The sequence below is a fragment of the Varanus komodoensis genome, unplaced genomic scaffold, assembly GCF_004798865.1.
Source record: "Varanus komodoensis strain SLA01 unplaced genomic scaffold, ASM479886v1 scaffold1, whole genome shotgun sequence".
Classification (NCBI taxonomy): Eukaryota; Metazoa; Chordata; class Lepidosauria; order Squamata; family Varanidae; genus Varanus; species Varanus komodoensis.
In genome coordinates, this window is record NW_025335268.1 from 29,712,336 (window position 1) to 29,738,025 (window position 25,690).

General features: G+C 41.8%; 1 protein-coding gene and 1 pseudogene across 1 annotated transcript; both read right to left on the bottom strand.

Annotated features, from left to right (window-relative positions):
- Window positions 1-2,048: 2,048 nt before the first annotated feature.
- LOC123018899 lies at window positions 2,049-10,264 on the bottom strand (annotated as a pseudogene).
- Window positions 10,265-16,114: 5,850 nt separating this feature from the next.
- Window positions 16,115-25,656, bottom strand: LOC123018748 (sulfotransferase 6B1-like). The gene is made up of 7 exons (XM_044421096.1): window positions 25,326-25,656; window positions 24,147-24,289; window positions 22,670-22,759; window positions 21,527-21,653; window positions 19,525-19,619; window positions 18,237-18,393; window positions 16,115-17,161 (listed from the first exon to the last, which is right to left on the bottom strand). The coding sequence occupies exons 1-7, from the start codon at window positions 25,519-25,521 to the stop codon at window positions 17,031-17,033; spliced, it is 939 nt and encodes a 312-aa protein (XP_044277031.1). The 5' UTR covers window positions 25,522-25,656; the 3' UTR covers window positions 16,115-17,030.
- Window positions 25,657-25,690: the final 34 nt, after the last annotated feature.

A 25,690-nucleotide genomic window follows, 5' to 3' on the forward strand; every position in this document is an offset into this window, starting at 1 on the left:
GCAGCGGGTGCGAAGGGTGCCACAGGGGACAGGAGAGCATGGTGAAACATGGCGTGTACCTTCATGGAAGCTGGCCATGCCAAACGAAATGTGACAGGATTGGTTTGAGCCACTATTTGGAAGGGCCCTGCCCGCCTGGCTGCCAATTTGTGAGGAATTGAGTGGACAGCCACACCCAGTGCCCCACCTGTAAGGACAGCCCTGCTTGATGATGTGCGTCAGCCACTGATTTATATGCAGCCTTGGCCCACTCCTTTTGTTCCTTTAGAAGCTCATGAGCCGAGTGTAATTCTTGGAGAAACTACCCCGCCACGGACACTGAAGCAAGTGGGAGAGAACTGGGAAACGCCAGGGGGTGATAGCCCATGTTTGCAAAAAAAAAAGGAGTCTGCCTAGTGGAAGCATACACAGAATTATTGTAAGCAAATTCAGCAAGAGGGAGGAAAGCAGACCAGCCATCCTGCTGATAATTTACATAGCAATGGAGGTACTGTTACAACGTCACATTCAACCTTTCGGTCTGTCCGTCTGATTGAGGGTGATGTGCAGAGGACAAATGCAAGTCTACTTTGAGTAAGGAGAGCAGTTCCCTCCAAAACTTGGAAGTGAACTGTGATCCCCCGTCTGAAATTAATGCTAGGGACCACCCATGTGGCCTATATATAAAATTCACAAACAGGGATGCAGTAGTTTTAGCAGTGGGAAGCCCTTTGCAAGGAATAAAATGAGCCATTTTGCTAAACAGGACTGTTACAACCAGAATGGTGGCATAACCTTTCGATGGCGGTTAACTTGGTAATGAAACTGTTTCATTTCATGTTACATATCGCCATGGGGTGCAATTGTTTCCTCAGCAACCACCAAATCGGTCTCTGTACACTCTTCTGTTTTGGCATCTCCCTGAATTTCCTTGTCTCCTGTACTTTCATTCCCATCGTCTGTGCAGCTGGGGAGCAAAGCTTGTTCTGCTGGCACCATAAATACATCTTCATCAACCCTCTGGTTCTCATGGGAAGTTTTCTTCTCTTGGGCACATGCCAAGGACTGTTCTGAGCCCACACACACAACAGTTCCAGCCCTCAGAAACATCAGAAGCACCTTAGTTTTCCGAACCCCAACCCTCCCCTGGATTTCCACCCTAAGCCTAAAATCGGGCCAATGTCCAATGCATAACACCAACTTATAAAATCCTCACCTTCCAGAGTATTTTCTGCCCTGCTCATTCTATTTTGCCATTCTGACAACATTCCACTGCTCAGAGAAATTAAGTGCACCTTAGTTTTCCGAACCCTAACCCTCCCCTGGATTTCAACCCTAATCCTAAAAATGGGCCAATTCCCCCTGCATTACACCAATTTCTAAACCTTCCTGAGGTTTTTTCTGCCCAGCTCATTATATTTTGGCAATCTAATCATGTTCCAGCCCTCAGAAACATCAGGAGCAGCTTAGTTTTCCAAACCCTAACCCTACCCTGCATTTCCACCCGAACCCTAAAAATGGGCCAATTCCCCATACATGATACCAATTTCTAAAATTCTCACCTTCCTGGGTTTGTCATGATTGTCCTTTTTCCACTCACTCTACTTTCCCCCTTCGCTAGGACTATCCCCTCAATGTCAGTTATAGCTATTTATTCTATAGCAGGCAGTGCTGAAAAAGGTCAGGCACTTGGTTTTCACAAACAGTAGGGCAGAATAACATTTGCAGGGCTGGGCTTGTATTTTTATTCCTTCAAGGGCTAGAGACCAGCTTTTAAAATGAAAGCTGAAAATGCAGAAAGGCTGGGGGACACGGCAAGCACTTTGCTTATTTATTGTTTTTCTGAGTTGGCCCAAAACTAGGATTTTCTGGGTTGCATACAGTAAAGAAATAAAATCAATACAGTGTTCAAAAGCACATCGATTAATCCAATACAAATTTCATCTGGGTACAACGTGGGCAACAAGACAATGTGGGAACCCTGCATGAAATGCAGAAAGGGAAACAGCAAACCACTCCCAGTTACATGTAAAATGACAGACTGAATTTCCAAGGGTAGAGCTGTTTCTTCAGCTCTTGCAGTAAACCTCGAACTTCATCTTCGCTCCTAGTTTTGTTCCAGCCAAGCATTCCTCAAATTTTTTATCCATGTTCTGCGAGTCCGTGAACAGGCTTTTCCAGTCACCAACACATCCTGCAGAAATAAAAATATGTAGAGCCACCACATAACTGAAGTTCTTTGGGCCGCTCGGAAACAACGCCATAGGTCACCTGTGCACTCTTGGCTCCTCAAAGTATTTTGCGGGCACATTCCTATCCTCCAGGGCCTTTCCCCTGTTTTGCAACCATTCTGAGGCCAGCAACCATTCCTGTGACTCTGTTTTAGATAGAGAAAAGTGTTCTGTCAACTGAAAATGCCCCTATGAGAAGTTAATGTGTTTTTGTAATACCACGCTGTTGCAACACCACTTGTGCTTATGTAATGGAACATATAGAAAAACAGAGAAAGAAAAGCTTGCACAGCTCCCAGAGAAGGGACACATACGATAGAGCCAATCTTAATCCCACAGAGAAGCCTGGAAGCAGAGATTTCAGGAAAATGGCCATAATTAAAATACAGCAGGAAACAATAAAAAACCTCAGCGTCATTGTTACTCAGAACTGGATCCCTGGAGCTTTCATTTGGAGCCCTGATTCTCTGGGACGCCATCTGCCTTATCACCCTGTAGTTTATGTGCCTTTGCTGATATGAAGTTATGAACAGCAGAAGAGCAACGTTGGATGGTTCGACTAGTCCAAGATTCTGTTTATGGAATAACCAACAGGTCCCCCCAAGCAGGATATGAGTGCCCTCTTGCCCAAGTTTCCCAGCAACTAATTTGCTTAAGCATATTGCTTCAGATCCTGAGATAGCATAGAGCCATCAGGCCTAGTAGTTATTGATGTCAGTCCACATCCCCTGAAACCATACCTTTGCGGAAAAGGATATTTCCAAATGCTCCGTGGCTCTCCTGGGCTTTCTCTTTCATAGCTTTGAAGCTACTCTTTTCTACAATACTTTGAAACTCTTCTTAATTCAGCATAAACCCAGGGAACTTAGCTATTTTTTTCAAGTCTAAATTCAGATCCTGTATTTTAAAAGAAGCAAAAGATAGTAAATTGCCCATGTCAGAAATATTGTACTGATGTTATACTGACACCAAAGGAATGTTTCTGTGAACTAAACATTATGTCAGAGATGGATGTTACATAAAATGAAAAGTTCTGTTTGTTTCTTCAGTTATGATTTTAGCCCAGCTTTCTAATGCCTCTGAACCAGTTGCAGGTCTAGAGTGCCCTACTGCTTCTTTTATAAACATTTTGTTTATTTTCACAATTCAAATCTCAAGAAACCATCTACCTGGTTTAGCAGCTGGAACAGCCCATGCATGTGCACAGTAGTGGCATGATGGATATCCCTACCCCAAAAGAAAGCAAACCAATTTCTTCATTGAACATGAGGAAATTACTCTTACACCTGCATGTCCATACACCCTAATCACAGAAATGAAATTCACATATAAAGGTCTTGACCATTGATTATACTTGCAACAGTTCAGAAAGACACGCTTGACTTTCATATCCCTGTCATATCCTCACCTCCTGTAGCTCTTCATAGCTTACGGTCATGACATTATCCTCATCAATATACATGTTACAGAAAGGATATAGCCAGGTTGGAGTCAGTGCAGCGTAGGGCCACAAGGTTGGTGGCCGGTTTGCAGGGGATGCCGTATGAGGCGAGACTGATGGAACTGGGTCTCTTCAGCCTGGAGAAGACTCAGAGGGGATCTGTTGGCAACACACAGAGATGTGAGGGGATGTCACATGGAGGTGGGTAGAGGCCTGTACTCCCCTGCAGGGGAAGGCAGGACGCTCTCCAACGGAGCAAAGCTCAGGGAACCCAGGTTCCATTTGGATGCCAGGAAGCACTTCCTGACAGTCAGGACCCCGAGGGTGTGGAATGGGCTTCCACAAGAGGTCATTGAGGCCCCATCGGTGCGGGTGTTCAAGGATAGGCTGGACGTCCACATGGTGGGCGTGTCGTGAGCGGAGCCGGCTGGTGCCAGAGGTTGGACTGGATGGCCCGGGAGGACCCTTCTGACTCGCTCTGTTTTCTATGTTTCTATGATTCTATGTCCCATCCTTTGATATAGTCAAAGTAGGAGTTCCCGGGCACTGGAGAGAAGGAATAAGAATTGCATGATATAATTTACTTTGTTTCATATCCATATCACTTAATAGCTGAAGCAGCTCAAATTCATAAAAGCACAAGCCAAATACAAGAAAACACCATATCAAATTCAAACATAGAATTTAAAACAATTTGAGCAGTCAGAACGATTTTTAGTACAACCAGTTCGACATAAAAGCCCCCATGTACTTTCAAATGTTTTTGAGAAGAAGGTGATCTTAGCCTAGTACCAAAAAGATAACAGAGCTAGTGTTGGATGAATATCTGTAGAAAGATCATTCCAGAATCAGGGGGCCACCACTGACTGGGCCCTCCTCCTGTTGCTAACCTCTGAGCCTCCTTGGATTTGGCATTGGGAGGAAGTCCTCAGATGATTATCCAAGAGTCTGGATAGACTGGCTGTACAGATTTTGTAAGAACATTTGGGTGAATGCTAGTATGTTTTAAAACCTGATACAGCATCAAATTCATACAACTCTTACAGAGATGTGGACACACATTCAGCAGGGGTTTAAACATTAAAGCCAGCTCCTTGAAATTAGCCTGGAAACAAATTGACACCTAGCTTTACTTTTGAAGGATAGCTATTATATACTCTCAAAGGTTAGCATTTGACAGAATTCATGCTGCAAGTCTCTGGAATAGCTGACGTTTCTGGACCATATTAAATGACAGCACCAGGTAAGGAGCATCACATAATTAGCAATCCTGACTGTGGCTAACCCTAAGTCTCTGTGACAGCAGGCAACCGGTATACCAACTGGAGCTGCCGCCCAGACATCCAAAAGTTGGCATGGATTCAGGATTACTCCCAAACTCTGAAATTCACTATACACAATTTTATTAAAAATCACAAGAAGATAGAAAAACAACCTTTCCCATTATTCGTAAAATCCATGAAATAAGCATCCCATGCTGAGTTAGAAGAGAAAGCTAGCTTGTTACTAAAATGATAACTAGAGACCACAGTGTCTTTTGGGTTTCGAATTAGCACCAGTATCTGAAATATAAAGAAGAAAAATATGCTTTAATATTTTCATCTGGATTTTTCTTTAACAGCACAGGTACTTATCAAACCAAAGATAAATAAATAATACAGAAAAAGAATGCTAGCATCAAGCAATAGTCCAATTTCTTCAAGTTATGGCTTGGGTCAGTAGTGTAATCTGCTAAACTGAAGACAAATTTATGGCATTCAAGGTCAGTCAATATAGGACTGCACATATCCATATCAGTGCAAATTGCTACACTGTGCCGAGACTGGAGGAGTATTTGTTGAAATATCGCCTATGCTTCTATTGCAGCTAGGATGTGTCCTGCTTACAAAGGGCTCCTGCGGTACAGCACAGCATGTCAATTTTATTGTCTAGGAACATTAGACATTACCAGATGTAGCAAAGTAGGCTCGTAAATGTAGCATTTGCTTGTTTCCTTTTGAGGGTAAGAATTGACTCATGGAATAAGGCAAGCAGGAAGGCAAGCGTAACAGAAGCGTCTTCTCCTCTACTCCTCTTCTGTGTTTTAGGCCACAAGTCACTAATCAAAAAATATTGTGGCCAACCCATCTAGCTGTTCTTTGCCAGTGACTTTTAGTGATACATTTTCCAGACTGTGTTACACCATCCAGAAGTGAGTGGGGATGGGGTCATTTTGAAGGCATGAACAAGAACATTTCATTTGGTTCACCACAACTAGGGCCATCTTCAGTTACACAAGCACACGTGTTATGTGAAAGGTGATGTGGAAGCAACTTTCTATGAGCATGGAAAGGGACACGCTGAATAGTGGTCTAAATCTCTCCCAGATGACCACAGATATGATGCTGCTCGGAGCTTCCCTGTCTCACTGCACATCTATGCAGAACAGACTCTGACACTCCAGTCAGGGGTTAATGTGCATAATGTAGATGCACTCACCTTGGCTTTATGTTTGAAAATCGATCTGGGCAGCATATGAGGAAAGAGATGAGTTATGATGATCCTTCTGGAAGGTAGCTTTGCCATCCTCTTTAATAAAATAGGAGATAAGCACCAGAGTTAATACCAAGCTGATACATGATCCAGTCAGTCTTCTTCTGTCTAAGTAGGCACAGGATTGTGCCATTAAACAATACATAATTTCAACTGTCTACTTGGCTGTGTGAAGCAAGCTTCATTTCTAACTCAGGTTCAGGGTGGGGAGAAGAGGAAGCCCCTAGCACTGCCAGCTGTCCAAAAAAAGTCCAGCATATTCCTTTGTCCTTAACATCAGCAAATGCCACAGTGGCTTGATCTCCAGAAATAAGCAAATGAAAACATTCACAATATGGAGATATAATTTATGACAAACCACAGCCTGCACAGTATGATGCTATTAAATGCAAAGATGCTCCTGTCCCAGTAACGAGGTAAAATGGTCTTCATTTCACTCTCTCCCCTTCTCCCCATTTTGATATCTGAACATATGTAGCTCTGATTTGCCATGTGTAGAAAATAGGTCTTACTTGGGAAGAGGGGACTGGTGGAAGAAGTATAGTGCCCCTTTCCTATTTCGAAAGAGAGGATATACGTCACCCAAAAAGAGTATATATTTGCATAAAAAGTCCATGTGCTGGTACAGATTTGGAAATAACAGGTATAATTCAAATATACATAAAATACACTTCAGCAGAGTAGGGAAGTCCACTCTAACCAGGGTGCCTTTTCAGTCTGCTGTCCAAGTACAAACTGTTGATGGGCAAGTAAAGGTCCCTGCTGGTTTGGCCTTCTGTTGGTTCTTTATCTTACAGGTGGACTCAGAGTGGGCAGCCCTTCTAGCAGAAGATGCCTTCAAAAAGGAATTGTATGGGGAAAGATGTAAAGGTGCCTTTACTGCGTTGGACCCTTGGTCCGCATAGCTTCATATTGTTAGTCCTGACTGGCAATGGTCCCCGGAGGTCTCAGGCAGGACATTTTCCAGCCCTACCCAGAAATGCCAGGCATTGATCCTGGGACCTTCTTCTCACAGAGTGATGGCCCCTACCCATCCTATCTAAAGTAAGACACAGGGCCACCCTAGTCTTTCTTATGGGGTTTATGCACACAAACCCCTTTGGTTCTCGCTCCACCCTTCCTATTCACCTTTGAATAGACTGCGCCTGAATGGTTGTCCAACAGGCACAGTAGGTCCTGACCCAAGAGAAATTGTCCTGGACAGGGAATTACACCTTGTCTACTTTCAGTAATTATTTAGCTTTGGGAAAGCTTGGGTCATGCTAACCTTGAACTTATCTGGTTCCCCAGACTCAAGGCGTGGAGCAATTCCCAGTTCCTCTTCAAGGTCAAGTCTCTTTTTCATTTCCTCTTTTGTATATTTTCCAGCTTTGATTTCCAAGTTATTTAGGATGTGATCAAGCCAGTTAGAACCTGAGAGAGATAACGCATGTAGGAAGCATGTGAGGGTGATCCACATGCCTCCCTTTTCTTGTGCCCAAATTTCACTTGGAGCACTCCGATGGTGCCTCCCTCAACTCCAGCAATGCCAACCCAAACCATGTTGCTATCCAAAGCAAAGTTCAAATGACACGGCACAATCAAATGACACGGCACGACAGCAGAAATATGTGCACAATCCTCTGCCCTTCTGATATTATGGGGGGCAGGGGAAGAGTACGTGGAGCTCCCTCTGAGATCTTGCAGTCTTGGAGCTGGGACTTGGAAGGCTGAGCCTCTGCCCCATCCACCTCTCAGCCAGCACAGAAAGAACTGTGCCAGCTGCTTCCCCTGAGGTTGTAAATGCATCCCTGTGGAATCCATGCTGGTGGATGGGGAGGTGAGCAGCTTGGACCAAGGAATTCCAGAAATTTCTTTCAATATCTCAGCCTCCTTCCCTCTCCATCTCAAGCACTTTATCTAGAAAGCCCAAAGCAGCTGCCTATACAAAGCTCTGTCTGCAAGGTGCAGTGGAGATTGCAGCCATTGGGCTTGGCTCAGGGCACAGGGTGCACGTGAAGGGTAGGGGCAACAGGACTGTGCCTGTGGAGTGCTAATCCAGTCCCTGGCATTATCTGTCCCCCACTCCTTCTGTCCCATGCATCCTTCCACTGACCCATGCAATGGAATTCGTGGCACTTACTCCTGAGATTATGTACATAGGATTGCTTTGCGTATATCTATTCATTCTCCTCCTTGAACACATGTACACACCCTCCCCTATTCTGGCTATACCTACTCGGGAGGAGAGAAGCTTAAGAGTTCAGGCTGTGAAGAAAAATGGAGGATATCTAAGCCGAACTCTAAGTGCAACCAGGACAAGCAGGTCGACTTGAACTTGCTGATAGACAATATCCAGGACTCTTTCCAGTTATACATAGCAGCATGAGGCCTTCGGATAAATGCAGGTTCCTTTCCTCTGCCCAGCCTCTAACCTAACTGTGCCATCCAGAGCACACCCTGATGTGCCAGGTCCAGAGCCCTGAAAGATATGCTCCATAGCTGAGATATTGCATCTTCATTACAACCCTTTAGGTTAGAGACCTCCACATACACAGAATATGTGTATGAAATGCTATTTTAGATAACTTAAGCTCTGCCTCTTGCTCTTCCCTGCATTTTAAGCTCATTGCCTCTTGCAGGGAAAAGATTTTCACATGAGTATTTGGGGACCCCACAAGCAGGGATGTGTAAATAAAAAGAAAGCCACTCAGGTGGTGACAGGTGTTCTACCATCTGCCAACCTGCAAATGACTGCAAATATTTGAGCAAAGTCATGCTTCTGAAAATCAGCCCAAAATGTGCAAATCCCTCCATAACGTGTATTTTAATGTTTTACTTTATGGAGGTATATGTTTTTGTTTCGTGTTCTATATTTTGTGCATTTTTCACACAAAAATATACAAAATAAAAGAATCGGTCTGTAAGCCCCATAGACTCAACATGACCTGGGAGAACTCATATGACTGTGGAATCTGAGAAATTTGGGCTCATCTGAGTCCACTGTGGATTTATCTGACATCCCCGGCCACAAGTATTGAAGGCAGGAATAAAGAAACCTGAAAACACACCTGATCCCTAAGCCTAGCCTATCCTCCAGGCTCCACCCATTCAGGTCAAGAAGGGAGAAGAATTCCCTTTTATCTCCAGTCACTGATCTGAGATAACAGCAGGAATTCTTCTGCATGGGCCCCCTCTTGACACCCCAATTGCCACTCCAGTTTGGATAGCCAGCAGTCTGGTAAGTGCCTCACCTGTTCTGTGGCCTGCTTAAAAGGAGAAGTTTATTTTATTTTATTTTATTTATTTATTAAAACATTTTTATGCCGCCCCATTCGCCGAAGCCTCGGGGCAGCTTACAACATTAAGTTAAAATACAAACATTAAATATAACAATAAATTAAAATGTTTGTAAAGTGCAAACATTAAATTAAAATGCAAAAAATAACAATATAAAATAAGTCGCCCTGGCCAGATAAAATCCAATAATATTAACAATTAAAATGACGCTTGAATAAAAAGGTCTTCGCCTGGCGCTGAAAAACAAATAACGACGGCGCCAGGCAGACCTCTCTGGGGAGCACATTCCATAGATTAAGCTTCCCTGGCCTGATGTGGGGGTTTCAGTGAACATGGGCTTTCTCTGGGAACCCAACCTTTAGACAGGATTCTTCGGTTTAGTCAGGTCCTATGTATTTGAAATGCACTGCTGGAAGTGCACTTTGCAAGTGAAGAGGATAGGGAGAAAATGAGATCAGATTGTTGGGCATGCTGTGACCTACTTTTAAATCAGAGATTATTTGACTGCATGTAACAACAGCAAAACAGTAATAATAATGCTCTAATTCCTTACTTTTGATAGGACATTTTTGAAAGGTTGCACAAGATGGGCACTCACCACTTTTAGGATAGGCTGCCAGGATCACATCATCTTCCCTGGCCTCAAAGGTTTCAAGAGCTTGTAAAGTTTCTGGAGGCACAAGGCAAGAGGGTACCAAAGACCTTTATAGGAGTAGAGCTTCTCTTCTGGGGCTAGCTTGGCACTGTCGGCCAAAAACTTGTCAAGAAATTCAACAAAACCTTTTCTGGCTCCAAGAGGCATTATGGGTATGCTTGGGGTGTGAATCAGAGGTAGACTGAGGCAGTTATTCCAGAGCAGACCTATATGTTCAACAAAAATATAGACAGACAGACAGACTTTGCTTTCTCCTTGCAGACAAACTGCACCCACTGACTTCTGCATTGCTGACTCAGCTCCAAGCACAGGGAAGAAGAAAGGGCACATCTTATCAGGACCACTAAGTCAAAGATGGTGCTAGAGGCTACAATCCATATTGCCATGAAGGAAAAAAGCAAAAGGTGACAGAAATAGGAATACGATCCTAAATGCAACTTTTCAGTGACTATCACACAGATACAAAAAGCACTATTACAGTGGCCAGCGCAAAGAAACAGAGCAAAACAATAAAGGAGGAAAACAAAAGACTTCTTCCAGAAGATCCAAGAAATCAAAGGGAGATCCAAACCGAGAGTAGGAATTCCAAAAGACCAACAGGAGTACATACTATCTGAAAAGGGTAGCATAAAGGTAGAAACAACATGCAACAGAACTATACAGAAGAGAGAGAAGATTAACAGACTCCGTCAAAAAGGAATCCTATGAGGATTTTCCAATTTTTTCATTCCTTCAGGCTTTTCCTTCTGGAAACCTCACATTTCATCAGGTAATTTCCCATAATTCAAACCCTAGGAAGCTATTCATTCAAGGATGGTATTATATGATTTTACATAATGCTATCCTTGCATTTTCCAAAAGCACAATGATTGGAATCCGTAGTAAAATGAAGTCCTAGGAAGTGGACCTAACAGCCACACATTAGTACAAATTGCAGCTATTTGGTTATGGGGAAAGCATGACTAACCACCTAAGTTGTCTATCATATGTGAATGTAGAAGAAAAAGTGCCTTGAAAAGGTAAATTCATACTATTGCTATAAAACAGCATACATAAATCTTGAAAGTGAACTGGTTGTTTTACAAAATAAATCTGTTGGTCCACTTACACTCACTCTGACATGATAATACTTTTTATTCAGACCAATCAAAGGGTTTCCAAATAGACAGCAAGCTCTGTAAGTTCCTTGTTCAGCCTGTGCATTAAACAAAAATAGCAAAACAGGTAGGGGGAGGTGTTTGGAGGTATGGCAGAAAAGCTACAGTCCCTTTGCCTGAGATTTTTTTGCTGCTAACAGGAAACTCCATTTCATAGGAAGGGCCTGGCATGCTTTCATTACCCCAACTTACGTGCCTTTTCATAATCTCCCCTGGCTTCCAGGCCTTCAAGGTCCAAGCTGATCCCAGCCAAAAATAAGCTGATTGCTTTTAAGAGATGTGGGAGAAGTTTTCCACTCGGTCCTCCCTAACAGGAGCTGAGGAAGTCCCTTGCTTCACCATGACTGGCTCTGGGAGCCCACCTTATACTGGTCATATGAAGCCGAGAGTATCACTGCTGGGCTTCAGCCTTTGTTAGGAAGGTGCTAGGATCCGAGTCTGTTTCTGTGGGCTTGGGATCTGATTGAAGCAACAACCTGACAGAAGGCCTTTGCCTGTGAGTAAGCTGGACAAGGGGCTGAACAGAGTTTTGTAATTTTAACCTTTCAGAGGATTTCTCTGTTGCTGAGAAGTGATTTAAGGAGGTATTTGTCTTAGGGTTAGGTGTCTATCTCAGGTGCCGATCTCCTCCTAATTTTGTACACGGGTTTATTCTTTTGTTTCCCCTTCTTTACTGCAAATATATCTAATCTTTTCAGCCTTGTGTGTGCTTTATTCCCAGGCAGGCCTCAGTACTAACTTCAGAGCCGTCCACTTTGGTCTTGCTGTCCCTGGGGCAGAGGTAGAAGGTGTCAATTTTGTTCCCATTTCTCTGGGTCTGGGATATCCAGTATCCTCTGGCTTGGATTGGGTGGATGCACATGGGATCAGGGCATCTGTTGGATGGTTTGTTTGCCTGCTGATATGTGGTAGGGAGCTACTGGAAAACCCCACCAACCCTATGGGGTAAAACCCCATCAACCCCCTGCTTTTCCTGAGTGGAGTGTTCCTCCACAGTGGGCCAAACTCTGATGTCAGAATTGTCAGATCCGTGATTCCAAAATCATTTATTCATTTATAACATTAATATACTGTGTTTCACTGAAATTTCAAGGCAGTTTACAGAAACAATAGCACAACAGCACTTCAGTAAAAAGCCATATGCAATATATATATATATATATATATATATATATGATAAAATATATTAAAATAAGAAAATAAAAAGGATTTAGCCTAGTGCTGAAAAGAATAAAAAGTGCGCTCTGAACATACCTCTCTGGGGAGCAGATTCTACAGTCGGGGCGCTACCACTGAGAAGGCCCTTCTCCTGGTGGCTAACCTGCTAGCTTCTTTCAAAGAGGGCTCCTGGAGAAGGAGCTCCACAGATGAACTTAGAGTTCAGGCAGATTTATATGGAAATACATACTTAAAATTCAAACTTCTCTTTCATGGCACAGGTTGCATGGATTGGGATTGGGATTGTCGTATACAGGTGGGAGTAGGGACACACACATGACAAATTCAAAGAATATTATGGAAAGCAGAATTTTTTTCATGAAAGTAAAATGGATTTCTTGTTTTACTGATTTGTCAGAAAACAGAGGAGGGGAAAAGGCTAATGGTTTTTCAGTATGTGTAGTAAGAGAAGCTTTGGCTAAATGGAAGTAAGCAGTGATAGGATTAGCATCAGCATCAACAGGAGGGTTCCTTGGGCATCCACCTGCAACCTGTGCCTGGCAACTGATACCTCTCCCTGGCCTTTCTTTAAAAAGAACAAATAACAACAGCAAAGTTGATAAGCCACACTAAGTGGCTGGATTTAGCTTTTATTACACTTCCCACAATGTTCCCTGGTTTAGTGTAGTTCTCAGGCATTGTGGGTGCCAATTTAAAAGATGGCAAGCATCCAGAAAAACCTCAGGCACTGCCACCAGGGTCACCTCAGAGGAGGGGCTTGCCAGAGGACACCTTGCCCAGGGCCCCCTCAAAGCTGGCCAACACTGAAATTAGGAATTATGTGGGACTTCTCGAATTGTTTTTGTGAAAATAGATCAATATGTACATGGTGCAATGAACATCACATGCACTCCAAAACACAATAAGCAGCCAGCAACCACACATTCAGTTTATGCATTTAAAATTGTTTTCATAAAAAGATTTCAAAATTAATTCAGCCTAAAATGCCAGCTTCAGTACAGTAACTGAAACTGGCATGTTAATGTCGAAACATTTCACATTTTAAAAATCTGTTTGTACCTTTAAGATAAAACTTCCAAAAATGTATTATTATTATTATTATTATTATTATTATTATTATTTACATTTCTATAATGCCCCAGCTGAAGCTCTGGGTGGCTTGTAAAATGGTATAAAAACAATTAAATACAATAGATAAAAACAATTAACAAAAATTAAAAATTAAAATAGCATAAAACATTAAAACAATAAAAAGACAATTTAAAAGATCTGCCTAAGAGTAAGGCAGCTGGCTAATCAGGGAGGTCTTTAAAGGCGTCCACAAAGAGTGCTGTCTTGGCTTAGCACCAACAAGATGGCAAATTCTGCATCAGGTGGGCCACAGAAGGGAGGTTATTCCAAAATTGAAGGGCCACCACAGAAAAGGCTCTCCCCCTATTTGCCACCTTCTGAGCCTCTCAAGGAAGGCCCCAGAGACTAAGCTGAAACTGGATCTGCAATTGCTGACCATTTATTGTAGTTTGGAGTGACATGAATAAATATTAAACCTGAGAAAAGGGAGTGAGAATTTCCTTTGCAAATGTACTACTGCTCGAGCTCTGTCACAAGGTGTTCATTCTGGTTTGCTACATTGAATTAGCAATTCCATTTTAGGACACAATCCTATGGCCTCCCAACATTGTCTGGGAGGATACGAGGTTCTTTGGCCTCCCAATTCTGAGGTCCTGCTTCCTTGGAGCAGGACTCTGAAGGTGGAGTCTCCACCCCACTCCCTGCATCTCGTTTGGAAAAAACGGTGCTGGCTGCCACTCCCTACAAGGCCTTGGGGGGAGGCTTACATGCATCTGCCCTGGGGCAATAGGAGTGCACCCTTCACTGCTTATCTTCAGAGTCATAGACTGAGAGCACTTCTTGCTCACAACATATTAGCAATAAAAAATGAACACAACCCATGTAAGGCAACATTCTTGGGCACCTTGGCATGTAAGAAAGAGAGGCTCACAGATTTTCAGTGACTTGACTTCCATGTCATCATGTTCAGATTTGTGGTGTAAGACATAGAGAGGCCATGGTACTGTTTACATGTCTGCATCTTCCAAAATTAGAAGCTCTGATTATAAAGAGGTAGTTCCAGAGTTCATGACTTGCATGCAGGAAATCTGTGCATAGTACTTTTCCACCTTTAAACTTGGAAAGCTGTAGCATATCTTCAAAATGAAATTTTTCAAGGAAAGAAGTTATGGCAACTCAAGGGAATAGTTACGTAAGGAGTTTAAATCAGGGCAAGGCTGTTATTTGGATTAAATGGGAGGTTTGTTGTTGACGCACCATCCCTGAGTGCATGCTTTACAGCAGTGTTAATCAGATAAGTCAGGAGTCAAAGTACTGCATAGTCCTTGGCAGCTGACTCCTACCTCCTGGCTGGTAAATTTGTGAGCAGGGATGGGATCGTATCTACTGGCCCTGCGCCCAGTGCCAGGACACCTACTTGCCCTGTGCCCTGCAATCACACATTAGTGTTCAGTGATAAAGGGCACCTGCATCCTTGTGGAGCTCCTTTCTCACCGATGATACAAATGCTGCCATGATCAAGGGCATTGGCTTCAAGTGGAGGCCTGCTTTCCCCATGACACAGTCACTGAGTGTGTCAAGTTGCTTACAGGAACAACTCTGCACAGCTTCTGGCATCAAGACAATGCTTCTGCAGATGGTGTGCACCAACCACAAGATTCAGTTTAAGCTCTGATGTGGCCATTTGGAAAACAGACCAATTCAGCTAACGATGCTTTGGTGGCAGTCTGCTTTGGCCTGGGTTCAAACCATAGCTTAAAAATCCAAATCCTTATGCCATTCATTTATTCATTCATTTTAATGATTCACATGCTACTCGATAACATAATATTGTCAGATCTTATGTACTGCTTGAAAATCTTAAGGCTAACATTGGAAATTAACAGATGACTACATGTTTTTTCCTGCTTGGCAGATTTCAGGCATAATAGTCCCTTATGAGGGGGGAATATATCTGATAAATAGATGCAGATGTTGTTGTGCTGCATGCCTTTAATTTTTGTTTTATTTTTTTAAGGGAACTGCCAATAACTTTTAATAAAATTCTTGGCAGATTTAGAAATTTGGAAGGATAGTGGCTCCTTCTGAGGTGATCAAGCCTGCCAAGTTTCAGATGAAGAGATTTGTGGGAGACTGTGCAAGAACAGCTTGGAGAGGGTCCCCGCTGCAAAGGGGACATGATTCATCCCGTTTTTTCCCTTTTGCAGCTATTATGCAAATGACACACAGCACAGAGGGGGTCCTGTTTAAGAAAGCTGCAAAATTTCAGGAGGGTTTTGTCTGGAAAGTGAGTGTTCGGATTTGGAGAATGGGGAGTGCTTCACCTTTGTTACTGCCCTCCATGGATACTTTGGCAATCTGAATCACAGGGAGTGGCTTACCATGGTGTCACCATGCAGCCACCAAGCATAATCACAAGGAACTTTGTGACCTTTGTCTCTGAAACCCACACCTAGTGCTGTTCTTAACAAAGTAATCACATTGGGTGGCTATGTGTGCCCAACTCAGGAGTCAATAGATGACTACAACCACACATTTGTAAGTGTATGTGTGTGTAGTTTAACTTTGGGGTTCTAAAACTCAGAATCCATTCTCAAGTTGCAAGATGGGCAACTTGTGGTCTTCCAGATGTTTCAGCCTCCAGCTCCCAACAGCACTGGCCAGCATAGGCAATGGTGAGGGAGTTGTAGACCAAAACATCTGGAGGGCTATCTAGATGCCATGGCCACAGGACTATGGGATCCATTCTGCTTTTACCTCAATAGGTGTCTATATTACATAAACACTTTACATATATGTAGTGACTATACTAGCATAAACACCTGCCTTTATGCAGTTTTATTCAGATCAACCTAAATATTGGGTCCTCTACTTCTGTTCATTAGGGTGGTTTTACGGAAAATGTATGTGGGAGGAAGAGAGAGAGCAAGCTCAATGTTAAGCACTAAAGTCTTTAAAAAGGAGTATGAGAAAAGATTGCACATACAGCTAAAGACAATTTCGCTAGCTGCTTACACAGATTCCAGATTGAACTGAATGCCTTTGAGACAGAGAGAGACATTCCCCCATTTCTAAAAATATAAAATTCAGTAGTTGCCCTTATTTCCCAAGCAAAATGCATATGCCATTCAGGATTTGCAATCTGTCTGTTGATTTAGTTTTCTGCGAAAATGTGATGTATTTCAGTTCCAAATCTGTATCAGAACTTCAGCTTATCCTAACAGTGGTATTTAAAACTCCAAAGAAACAACCCTTAAACCAAATTTCAAAATCTGTGTTGAAATAATTAAAACATTTCAATTTTTTTACAACCACAAAATGTTATATCTAGTAATTAATTTCACCCTATGTATAAATACTGGAATGCAAATTAGATCAACAGTGGAAATAACATAGGCAGAGCAGGCATGACATACTAGAATTCCACCCTACAAAACTATCTCATAGATGTTTTCCCCATATGCACAAAACCAAAACATGTGAGATTTGTAACATTGTTGCCATCTTCAGTTCTTGCAGTAAACTTCATACTTCAGCATCCTTCCAAGTTCAATTTTTGCCATATCCTCCTCATATTTTTTATCCATTTCTTTACTCTGGGCTTCAGTAAAAACATTCTTCCAGTCACCTACTATGCCTGTGAACAGAAAGTTTAGTAACCATAACAGGGAAAGAGGGAAACATATTTTTCCTTGAATAAATGTAATAAATATTTCCATGGCACCTGCATCTTTTCCCTCACTCCCATCTCCTGCCAACAAAAGCTTCTTGTGATATTGTAAAGACTAATGGGATTAGGTAGCCTAAGCATCTATGAACTAGAGCCCGCTTCATCAGGTACATCAGTAGAAATATTATTGTCAGTTGGCTGATTTGATATAATATGTATACATTATGGCCTGTTTTGAGATCCCCCCAATCAGAAATATGAGTGATGGATTCCAAGGTAGGGTATTTTCAGTTCTGGTATGCAAGATCAGGAATAAGCTGTCTGTCTTCTGAGAGAGCCCTGGTTTGTGCCTTTCCTGTTTGCTTTTAGTTGAACAGAAGGCATTGTTTTATTCCACTGAACATCTGTGGGTTACTGTCCTTCAATTATTTGACCCTACTTTGTTTTATTTTTTGTTTTTGTTATTTTTACCTCATTTGGACTGCAACCTCTATACTCTTCCCTGAGGGAAATCTCACTGAACTTTTTGGAACTTAGTTCTCAGTAGACAAATCTAGGACTGCAATGTTAATCTAGTTTAAGATTGGTTTTGGGCTGGATGAAGCCACTGTGAATGTTTTACAGACAGACAGGTGGATATGAATGGTGAAAACAAATCAATAAAGCATGTATCCATAAGAGGAAAAAACCATATATGGTACTGCCTCAGAGCCACTATAGAAGAGGTAAAGTAAGCCAGTGATATTTCCTTGCAAAGCTTTGCAGACTTTGCAATTATAAGCTAGCCTTCTGTTAAATGCACCTGATATGCTAAGGTTTTTCTCCATCTCAAAGAAAAAAAAATCAAAATATGCAATATTACAGTGTGCAGATGTACAATTCACACACCAGAAATGGCCGTATGCTTTTGCAGCATGTATAGATTTGTGGTAAAATATTTATTTCATATTGCAAGATATATCTGTATAAATCTATCCAAGAGGGCCTTCTGGAAGCAAAAGATACTTGTTAATGGAACTAATCAAACATTATCAAATTTTACCTTTACGGAAAAGAGTCTTGCCCATTTCTCCATGAGTTTGTGAGAATTTCTCTTTCATGGCTTTGAAACTGGATTTTTCCACAATGGATTGAATATCTTGCTCAGTAACAGAAAAATCAAAGAATTCAGCTATTCTTTTCAGTCCTAATGCTGTGTTCTGAACAAAGAAAACAAATGCAACAAAACTCAAAAATTCAGCATTTTCATGGAGATATTACATATTCTAGTTCCCAGGTTTGATATAACTGTTCTGCAATAGTGATAACAAGCCCATAATTTAGTAGAGATCAAAAACCATGGTTTTCCCCCCAGTTTTTTTAAAGATACTTCAAGAAAGGGTTAGGTTGGTTATTATATTTCTAGATGTGACTCCACATAAATGTGAAATGTAATTCACAAGATCAATTATCCTAACAATTTTGCAAAAATAGGATTTTAGTACAAGTCTGGTCTTCTGCAGCCTCCCCACCACCCAACTCCTTTCAAGCAGATAATGGACTTTTAAATGCAGTCTCTATTATGTTAAAGCTGGCCAGCAAGACTAGCTTTGTGATGCAAAAGCAATATCACAGAAGTTAATAATAAAGCTGCCCCCCCACTCCCAGAAATAAGAAAATCAGGAATCAGGGAAATGGGGTTAATGCTAAGAAGTTGATTCCAAACTAAATCCCATTCCTCTTTTCTCAACCAAACAGTGTTACCTCCATCTATGGTGTTTCCACAGCTTGTGGGCCAGACCGTGGAAATGTTCAATGCTACTCAATTGGCATTTTCTTTTGATCTGAAGCCAGACTATAGGTGTGAACATCTATCCTGATGTTCACATCCTGATATTATATCTATCCTGCCCCGACTCTGCCTGTTAGACAGTGTTCCCCCCAAACCAGATGTGGTCTTGGGGCATGCTGGCCTTGGCATTTCAGCTAAGAATTCTGACCCTGACTCTTCTTTCAGTTCTGATTCAGATACTGAGGCAACAACCTTTTGGGAGAAGCAGACCCTGTCCCTACAACAGGTTTGGATTAATAGATTCTGCAGCTGAATTTTAAAAGAAAACATTTCTGAGATGTTTACCAGCTGAAACAGCCAAGCAGAAACCATGATTTAAAACTCTTTTTTTATTTCTGGAGCACTATTTAATTATAGTTATGCCATCTGAGTGGGATGGTGTAACATGGTATCCTACAATTGGGGGTTGGACTTGATGGCCTTCATGATCCCTTCCAACCCTTCTAGTCTATGATCTTTCAGTCAGAAGTTTTAAAAGATGTAATTTGTTAACACTCACCTCTTGTAGTTCCTCATAGGTAATAAACATGACATTTTTGTCATCCAGATACTTGTTCCATTCAATAATATGGTCAAGATATAAGCCATAAGACACTGGGAAGAAGAAGACAAACAATGTTAACCATGTAACAGATCTCTAAATTGCTGATAAAGAGGATCTGGCTTGTAATCTTCACTTAGCCATGAAGCTTTTGGGGCCTTCGGCCAATCACAGACTCTTAGCCCAAGCTACCTCACAGGGTTGCTGTTGTAAGGATAAAATGATGCTATGAAAGCTGCCTCGGCTTCCTCAAAAATGCAGTATATAAATACAATATGATAATAATACGGTAGACTTTATTTTACACATGCAAGTCTTGCATTCATATTAGTTCTGTGCTATGGGTTTAACAACAAACCAAGAGGTTCTTATCTGAAGTAACATTTCGGCAAGGGGCGGCATAGAAATGTTATAATAATAATAACAACAACAACAACAACAACAACAACAACAACAACATTAGAGAATTTTAGTTCTTGGTCCATCTGTGTGCACATATTTCTCACCCATGATTTATATGCGCTAGTCCCAGCGCGATCTCTCTTTGTACACTTTTTGTACAACGTACTCTCTGCCACTCCTAAACTAGACACAAATGTTCACTATATTTCTGCCTAACATATTTTATCGTGTTTAGGGAATTATTGTCTAGTTGGCTGGAGAGAATTCACCAGCAGCACAATAATGGGGTTATACAGAGGGAAAATTCCATTGAATGGAGTGGAACTTATTATTTATTATTATGGTTTAGGGGAAAATGGCTTAAACACACCTGGCTTAAACAACTGTTTTCTTTGCTCATGGAGAACAGATTGCCTTGCCTTTTTCATCAAGACCAAAATGCCAGATGGCACCCAATCCATATATACAATTTCATATCAAATCACAGAACGCCCCACTTGTTTGGTGAAAGGGTTCCTCAGGTACTAATGAAGCAGGATTATCCAAAGAAACATGTTACTAGAGAAAAGAAAAGGCTGAAGAACAGGGGGAAACAAGGTGCACATACTTGCAGAGCTGACCAGAGATAAGCCTGGACTGAAGCGAAGGTTGGGTGAATGCCCCTAAATAAGCAAAGTAATGGTCATGACATCCTCCAGGGACAGGTGATGCCTTTAGAGTGGGTCCAAGTCACGTAGAACCAGGACACACTGCTGATGTACAAAGACTTGAGAAAGAAGAGTATTGAAGATACTGCAAAATCAGTAGGAATGATGTGAGGAAGACTGAAACACCAGGAAGCAACTACATGCAGTCTACCTCTAGCTTCTGAGTATATGACTTGACCAGACATCAGGATCTATTACTCCAACGTGGGCAACAAGGTGAATGCGGAAAGTGTGAATGGACTGAATGCACTGCATTTTATGTAGATTAAAATTGTTCTAGAAATTGCATGTGGATTTTAAGTTTCCATATGTTCTTTGCGCTGTGCTACCTAGTCCAACACAATTTCACCTTCTGTTCACGCTGTGTGAGCCCAACCTATTCTCTATATACAGGTAGGTCATTAAGTCCATCCAGCAACATGCATAATTCCCTTATCCAGTCAGTCAGTTCAGTCAGTCTTTTTCATTTGATTAAATGATGACAGATCTGACATCACTAAAGACAGCAATGAAAGCAATTTAAACGGTTTTATTGTACTCTCTGCCACTCCTAAACTAAGCACAAATGTTCATTCATATTTCTGCCTAACATATTTTATCGTGTTTAGGGAATTATTGTCTAGTTGGCTGGAGAGAGTTCACCAGCAGCACAATTATGAGGTTATACAGAGGGAAAATTCCATTGAGTGGAGGGGGCCTTTCTCCCAGGTAAACATGCATTTAATTTTAAAAGAAAATAACAAGTGGGAGTGATAGGGCACTTTGGCAGACACCAGATGTCCAGGAGTTCACAGATACCCATAGGCACCATGTTTCCTACTCCAGGGCTAAGTAGAAGAAGAGACGATCACCTTTTCCACTGATAAAATCTGCAACAAACTTGTCCCAGGTTTCCTCGCTGGGAATCAGCTTCATGCCTTTAGCGAAATGGAAGTAAGATACAGCCACATCCTTTGGATTACGAAACAGAACCAGTATCTTTAAAACACAAAAGGACATCAGCACATGCATATAAAAGCTAGGAGGGCAGAGTTCAGATCCCGAACACCAAAAACAAATAATGATTTATTGTTGTTAAATGCTCAGCACTAAAGTTCTTCATGACTCAGCAATGAATTAATTTAACATAAAGCCTTGTAACTAGGAGAAAAACCGAGGTGAGCCCATAGCTTACTGTTTTACTTTGCCGTTTCCAAGTTCAGCCCACCAGATCTTAAGCTAACATGTCACAAACAAGGGTTGGTGGAGAAGTTTGCTTGAATCCTTTAATAACAGTTGAGAACAGAACAGTCAATGCAGAGTCCTGTCAGGGCCTAGGTTTACATATTTTTCTAAACTAGGGGCCAAAACATATGATACCTTAAAGATGTAGTCAGTAGCTGTGTCCCTTGCGCACACACTCCAGCCACCTTTAATGTAAGTGCTAGATCAGGATGCTAGCATGGGGGTTGGGGAACTTTAATCTCCCCCTCTCACTGGATTGGGGGAGTACCTGCAATACATATAACACAGTGGTGATCCATTAAAGAAAAGGGGTTTCTATTTACTTTTGCAAGAACAGCCCCCTCCCCCCACAAATCCAGGACTGTTCATAACAGAAGGAAAGATTAAAGGGCTCTGCTCCTGATACTGGGCCTGTGATCCAGATGGGTGCTCTGTGGTGATGCTGGCGTAAAACCTTTGGCCCTGCTTTGGCCCTTTAATTTAGCATCAGAGAAAGAGCTGCATCAGGCCATGGATGTGGCACATGTCCTGTCTCATCCTCCTCTGTGCATAAGGAACAGGTATGGAAAGCTTTGAAGGAACCACCATTTCCCATTCTGTGTGAATTCAGGGAGCTGTGGTTTAATGAAGTCTTTACCACAGCAGGATCTAGAAACCAGGTCTCATCCTAGTTTGTTGCTCTATTTTACTATGCAATTTGAAAACTTTTTTTTAATTGAAAAGCGATATATAAAGATTCTAGATTGATTGAGGAAACAATGAGTACTTACTTTTGCCTTTTTTTCAAAGATTGATTTGGGAATCTTTTGCAGTTTGAGATGAGTTTTTAGAATTCTTCTGGAAGGTAATTTCTCCATCCTCTTTAATAAGATGATAAAAATAGGAAAGTTAATATCCCTGTATTTGAAAAAAGACAATCTAATGCAATTGCATTAGGGTTGTAACCCCCAGCAAGTTTGCCTTGTAGAAACACATTTCTGTGTGCTTAAAGCCACAATCCTATGCAACTTAAACAGAAAAATTGCTTACAGTTCCCAGCATGCCTGGAATTGTAGGCAGTTTTTCCATCTAAACTTGCAGAGGATTGTTCCCTAAATCCAACTGATATCATTATTATTACTTGTTAAAATTCTATCTGCACAGGAAATAGGTAATACAATACATTATTCTTTTACAGTTGTAAAACATGCAATGCATTTTGGCTTGAACCTCATACAACCTAGTAACAGTATACTAAAAGAAAAAAACTGCAAAGCATTTAAAAATGTTAAGGTAATTATTCATTAAATTACTTTATCTCTCACTGCCTGTACTTTCTTCATTTCAGTTGCTTCCGGCTTAATATTTACAATCCCCAAGCCACCCAGTTGTGCATGAATGTGTATCTCGGAACTAAGGATAATGCCTCATGCATCCGATGACATGAATTCTAGTTCATGACAGCCCAAGCCATAATGAATTGATTAGACTTTGAGGTCATTCTTTAAAGTTACCCTTGGTTCCCCAAGATCACCTTAGCATATCAAGGCGTTGCAGATGCAAAATTCAAAACGGAGAAGCCAGCACCATGAACACATTTCTGCACATTCTAGTAGTCCTAACTGGTCATATAGACGTTAATGAAAGGAGGGTACCGTTGTTCTTCATTCTAATGATGGAGATCTATTCATGGGAGAATGGTTCTGGCCACAAGCCCCTTGCAGGATTGGATCCACATGTGCAACACAGCATTCCTGATCTCCCAGCACCAGGGCAGGGAACCTCTGCGGAGTTTGTTTGTTTGGATCAAGGGCCAAACTGTGTCTGGGCTGGGATATGTGGATCAGGGGCGGTTGTACCCCAGCAGTGGTCAGCATTACTACCCAAAGCAAGAAGGGCCTTTGCTGGCATGCAATCCACAGACACATTCACACACTCTTTCTCAAAGCCACTGGTAACCTCTTCACACTTACGTGCATAGCTTCGTACACAGACTGACTTTTACTAGCCCCCGAGGGGTGTTGTGGGGTATGGGGGAGGGAAGGGTGGTCCCCTAAGGTAAGTTGGGCAAGGTGAGAAAAACAACAATGGTGCCATGTTTGCCAAACCATTTTCAGATGATTCCTTGTGGATCAAATAAATACTCCTCTTCGGTCATCATAAATGCTTGCTGGGCATGATCCTGATGTCATTGCAAAGCTTTGTGAAGCAAGTAGGGAAAGGCATGGAAAATGCCCTGGAAAAATATAAATGGAAACACCTGCTGACCTCAAATTTCTCCGGATCTCCAAATTCAACTGGAAATAGTCGTAATTCTTGTTCATTTTGCTGCCTTCGCTTTCTTTCTTCTTCATCATACTTTCCAGAGGCATCTTCCAACTCAATTAAAATCTGGCCAACCCAATTAGTACCTGAAGTAATGCAGACACCTTATCAGAAAGTACAGAAAGGGATGTGCCATCCCACTTCATGGGTCTTTCATCACGGTTGCCAGGACAGGCTGAAAAATGAGCTTCACAGACAGAGAACTAGAACATGGGATTTTGCATATTTGCTTTTTCAACTCTATTTAGAATTTGTCTATAGTGAAGAAGTATCTGGGATCGATACAAAGGACACGTTTATCTTCCTGCGATTGTCTGTTGGAAAAGGTAAGTTTTTAACAGGTGCTGAAAACCCAGAAGTGTTGGTGTCTGTCTAATTCATAAAGGGGGATTCATAGTGAGCATTATGACATGAAAAGCTCTATTCTGAGCCACGATGCATCAAAGCTGGCAATCAGCTACTTTCGTTATCTATGTGGCTGTGACGTTCTGCACCAACTGCAGCTTCTGGACCAGCCTTAGGGAGAGTTCCACAAAAAGGTCATAACAGCAACCCAGTGCTGCAGTTGCCAGGGCATGGACCACAAGTGGTAAAGCTGTCCCTGTCCAGGAATGGCCAGAGGTGCCTTACCCATCAGAGATGTTGAAGGCACTCTGGGCTATTTATGATATCTGTTTCTCCTGTGATAATGCTCAGACTACATACCTGCAACATCAGTGGGAGTGTAACCCCAACTGTAGCAGGCAACCAACCCAGTTTCCATAAACAGGAGCTACTTACCCGCATGGCCTCCAGCTTGCCAGGACTCACAATTAATTAATTAACCCACAATGTGTCTCTGAATGGTGCTGTTCTTTGTAAACATCCCCATAATCAACATATGGCAGGTTATTTGAATCTGAAATACTAAATCATATGTTATAGGTACTATATATATATGTTGCAAATATATAAAATATATAGGATTGACTATTTCCTTCCTTTTGGGTAATTGACAATGAGGCATCTCCATTAAGATAATTTCTGCTGCTTTAAAAGCTACCTGTTATAAACCTGGTTGTAACTGCAAAATAAGCAAAATAGAGAGAAGAGGGGAAAGGGAAGCAAGACTGAGAGACTCACCAGTTTTGGGATATCCCACTAATACCACATCATCACTCCGAGCTTTAAAAGTGTCAAGAAGATTCAGTGTTTCTGTACGGCAGACTACAGCGGGATATAGCACCCCGTCGTGCAAAAGTAGTGGCTCTGCAGGAGGAGTTTCTTCCATTTCTCTCACTGCTGCGTCCATAAGCTCGACTACTCCTTTCTTAGCCATGATTCCAAGTGTGTGTGGGAAATCTGGAATCTAGACTGGCTTCCTGAGAAAAGCAAAGCTATAATGGTCTCAGTGGTCAGAACTTGTTACTGATTAACTCTGTGTGAGTAGTTTGTAGACATCAAGGGAACCTTGCATTTTTTCTTTCCCTCAGTACTGATATTCCTCG

What these genes read in the sequence shown, in the direction of transcription:
- LOC123018748 (XM_044421096.1), bottom strand. Translation starts at nt 25,521, where the DNA reads ATGGCTAAGAAAGGAGTAGTCGAGCTTATGGACGCAGCAGTGAGAGAA. An exon ending in AGATTTTATCAGTGGAAAAG is followed by an intron (nt 19,620 to 21,526) that starts GTGATCGTCTCT and finishes TCTTCTTCCCAG; the next exon opens with TGTCTTATGGCTTATATCTT. An exon ending in CCTATGAGGAACTACAAGAG is followed by an intron (nt 18,394 to 19,524) that starts GTGAGTGTTAAC and finishes TTCTTTGTTCAG; the next exon opens with AACACAGCATTAGGACTGAA.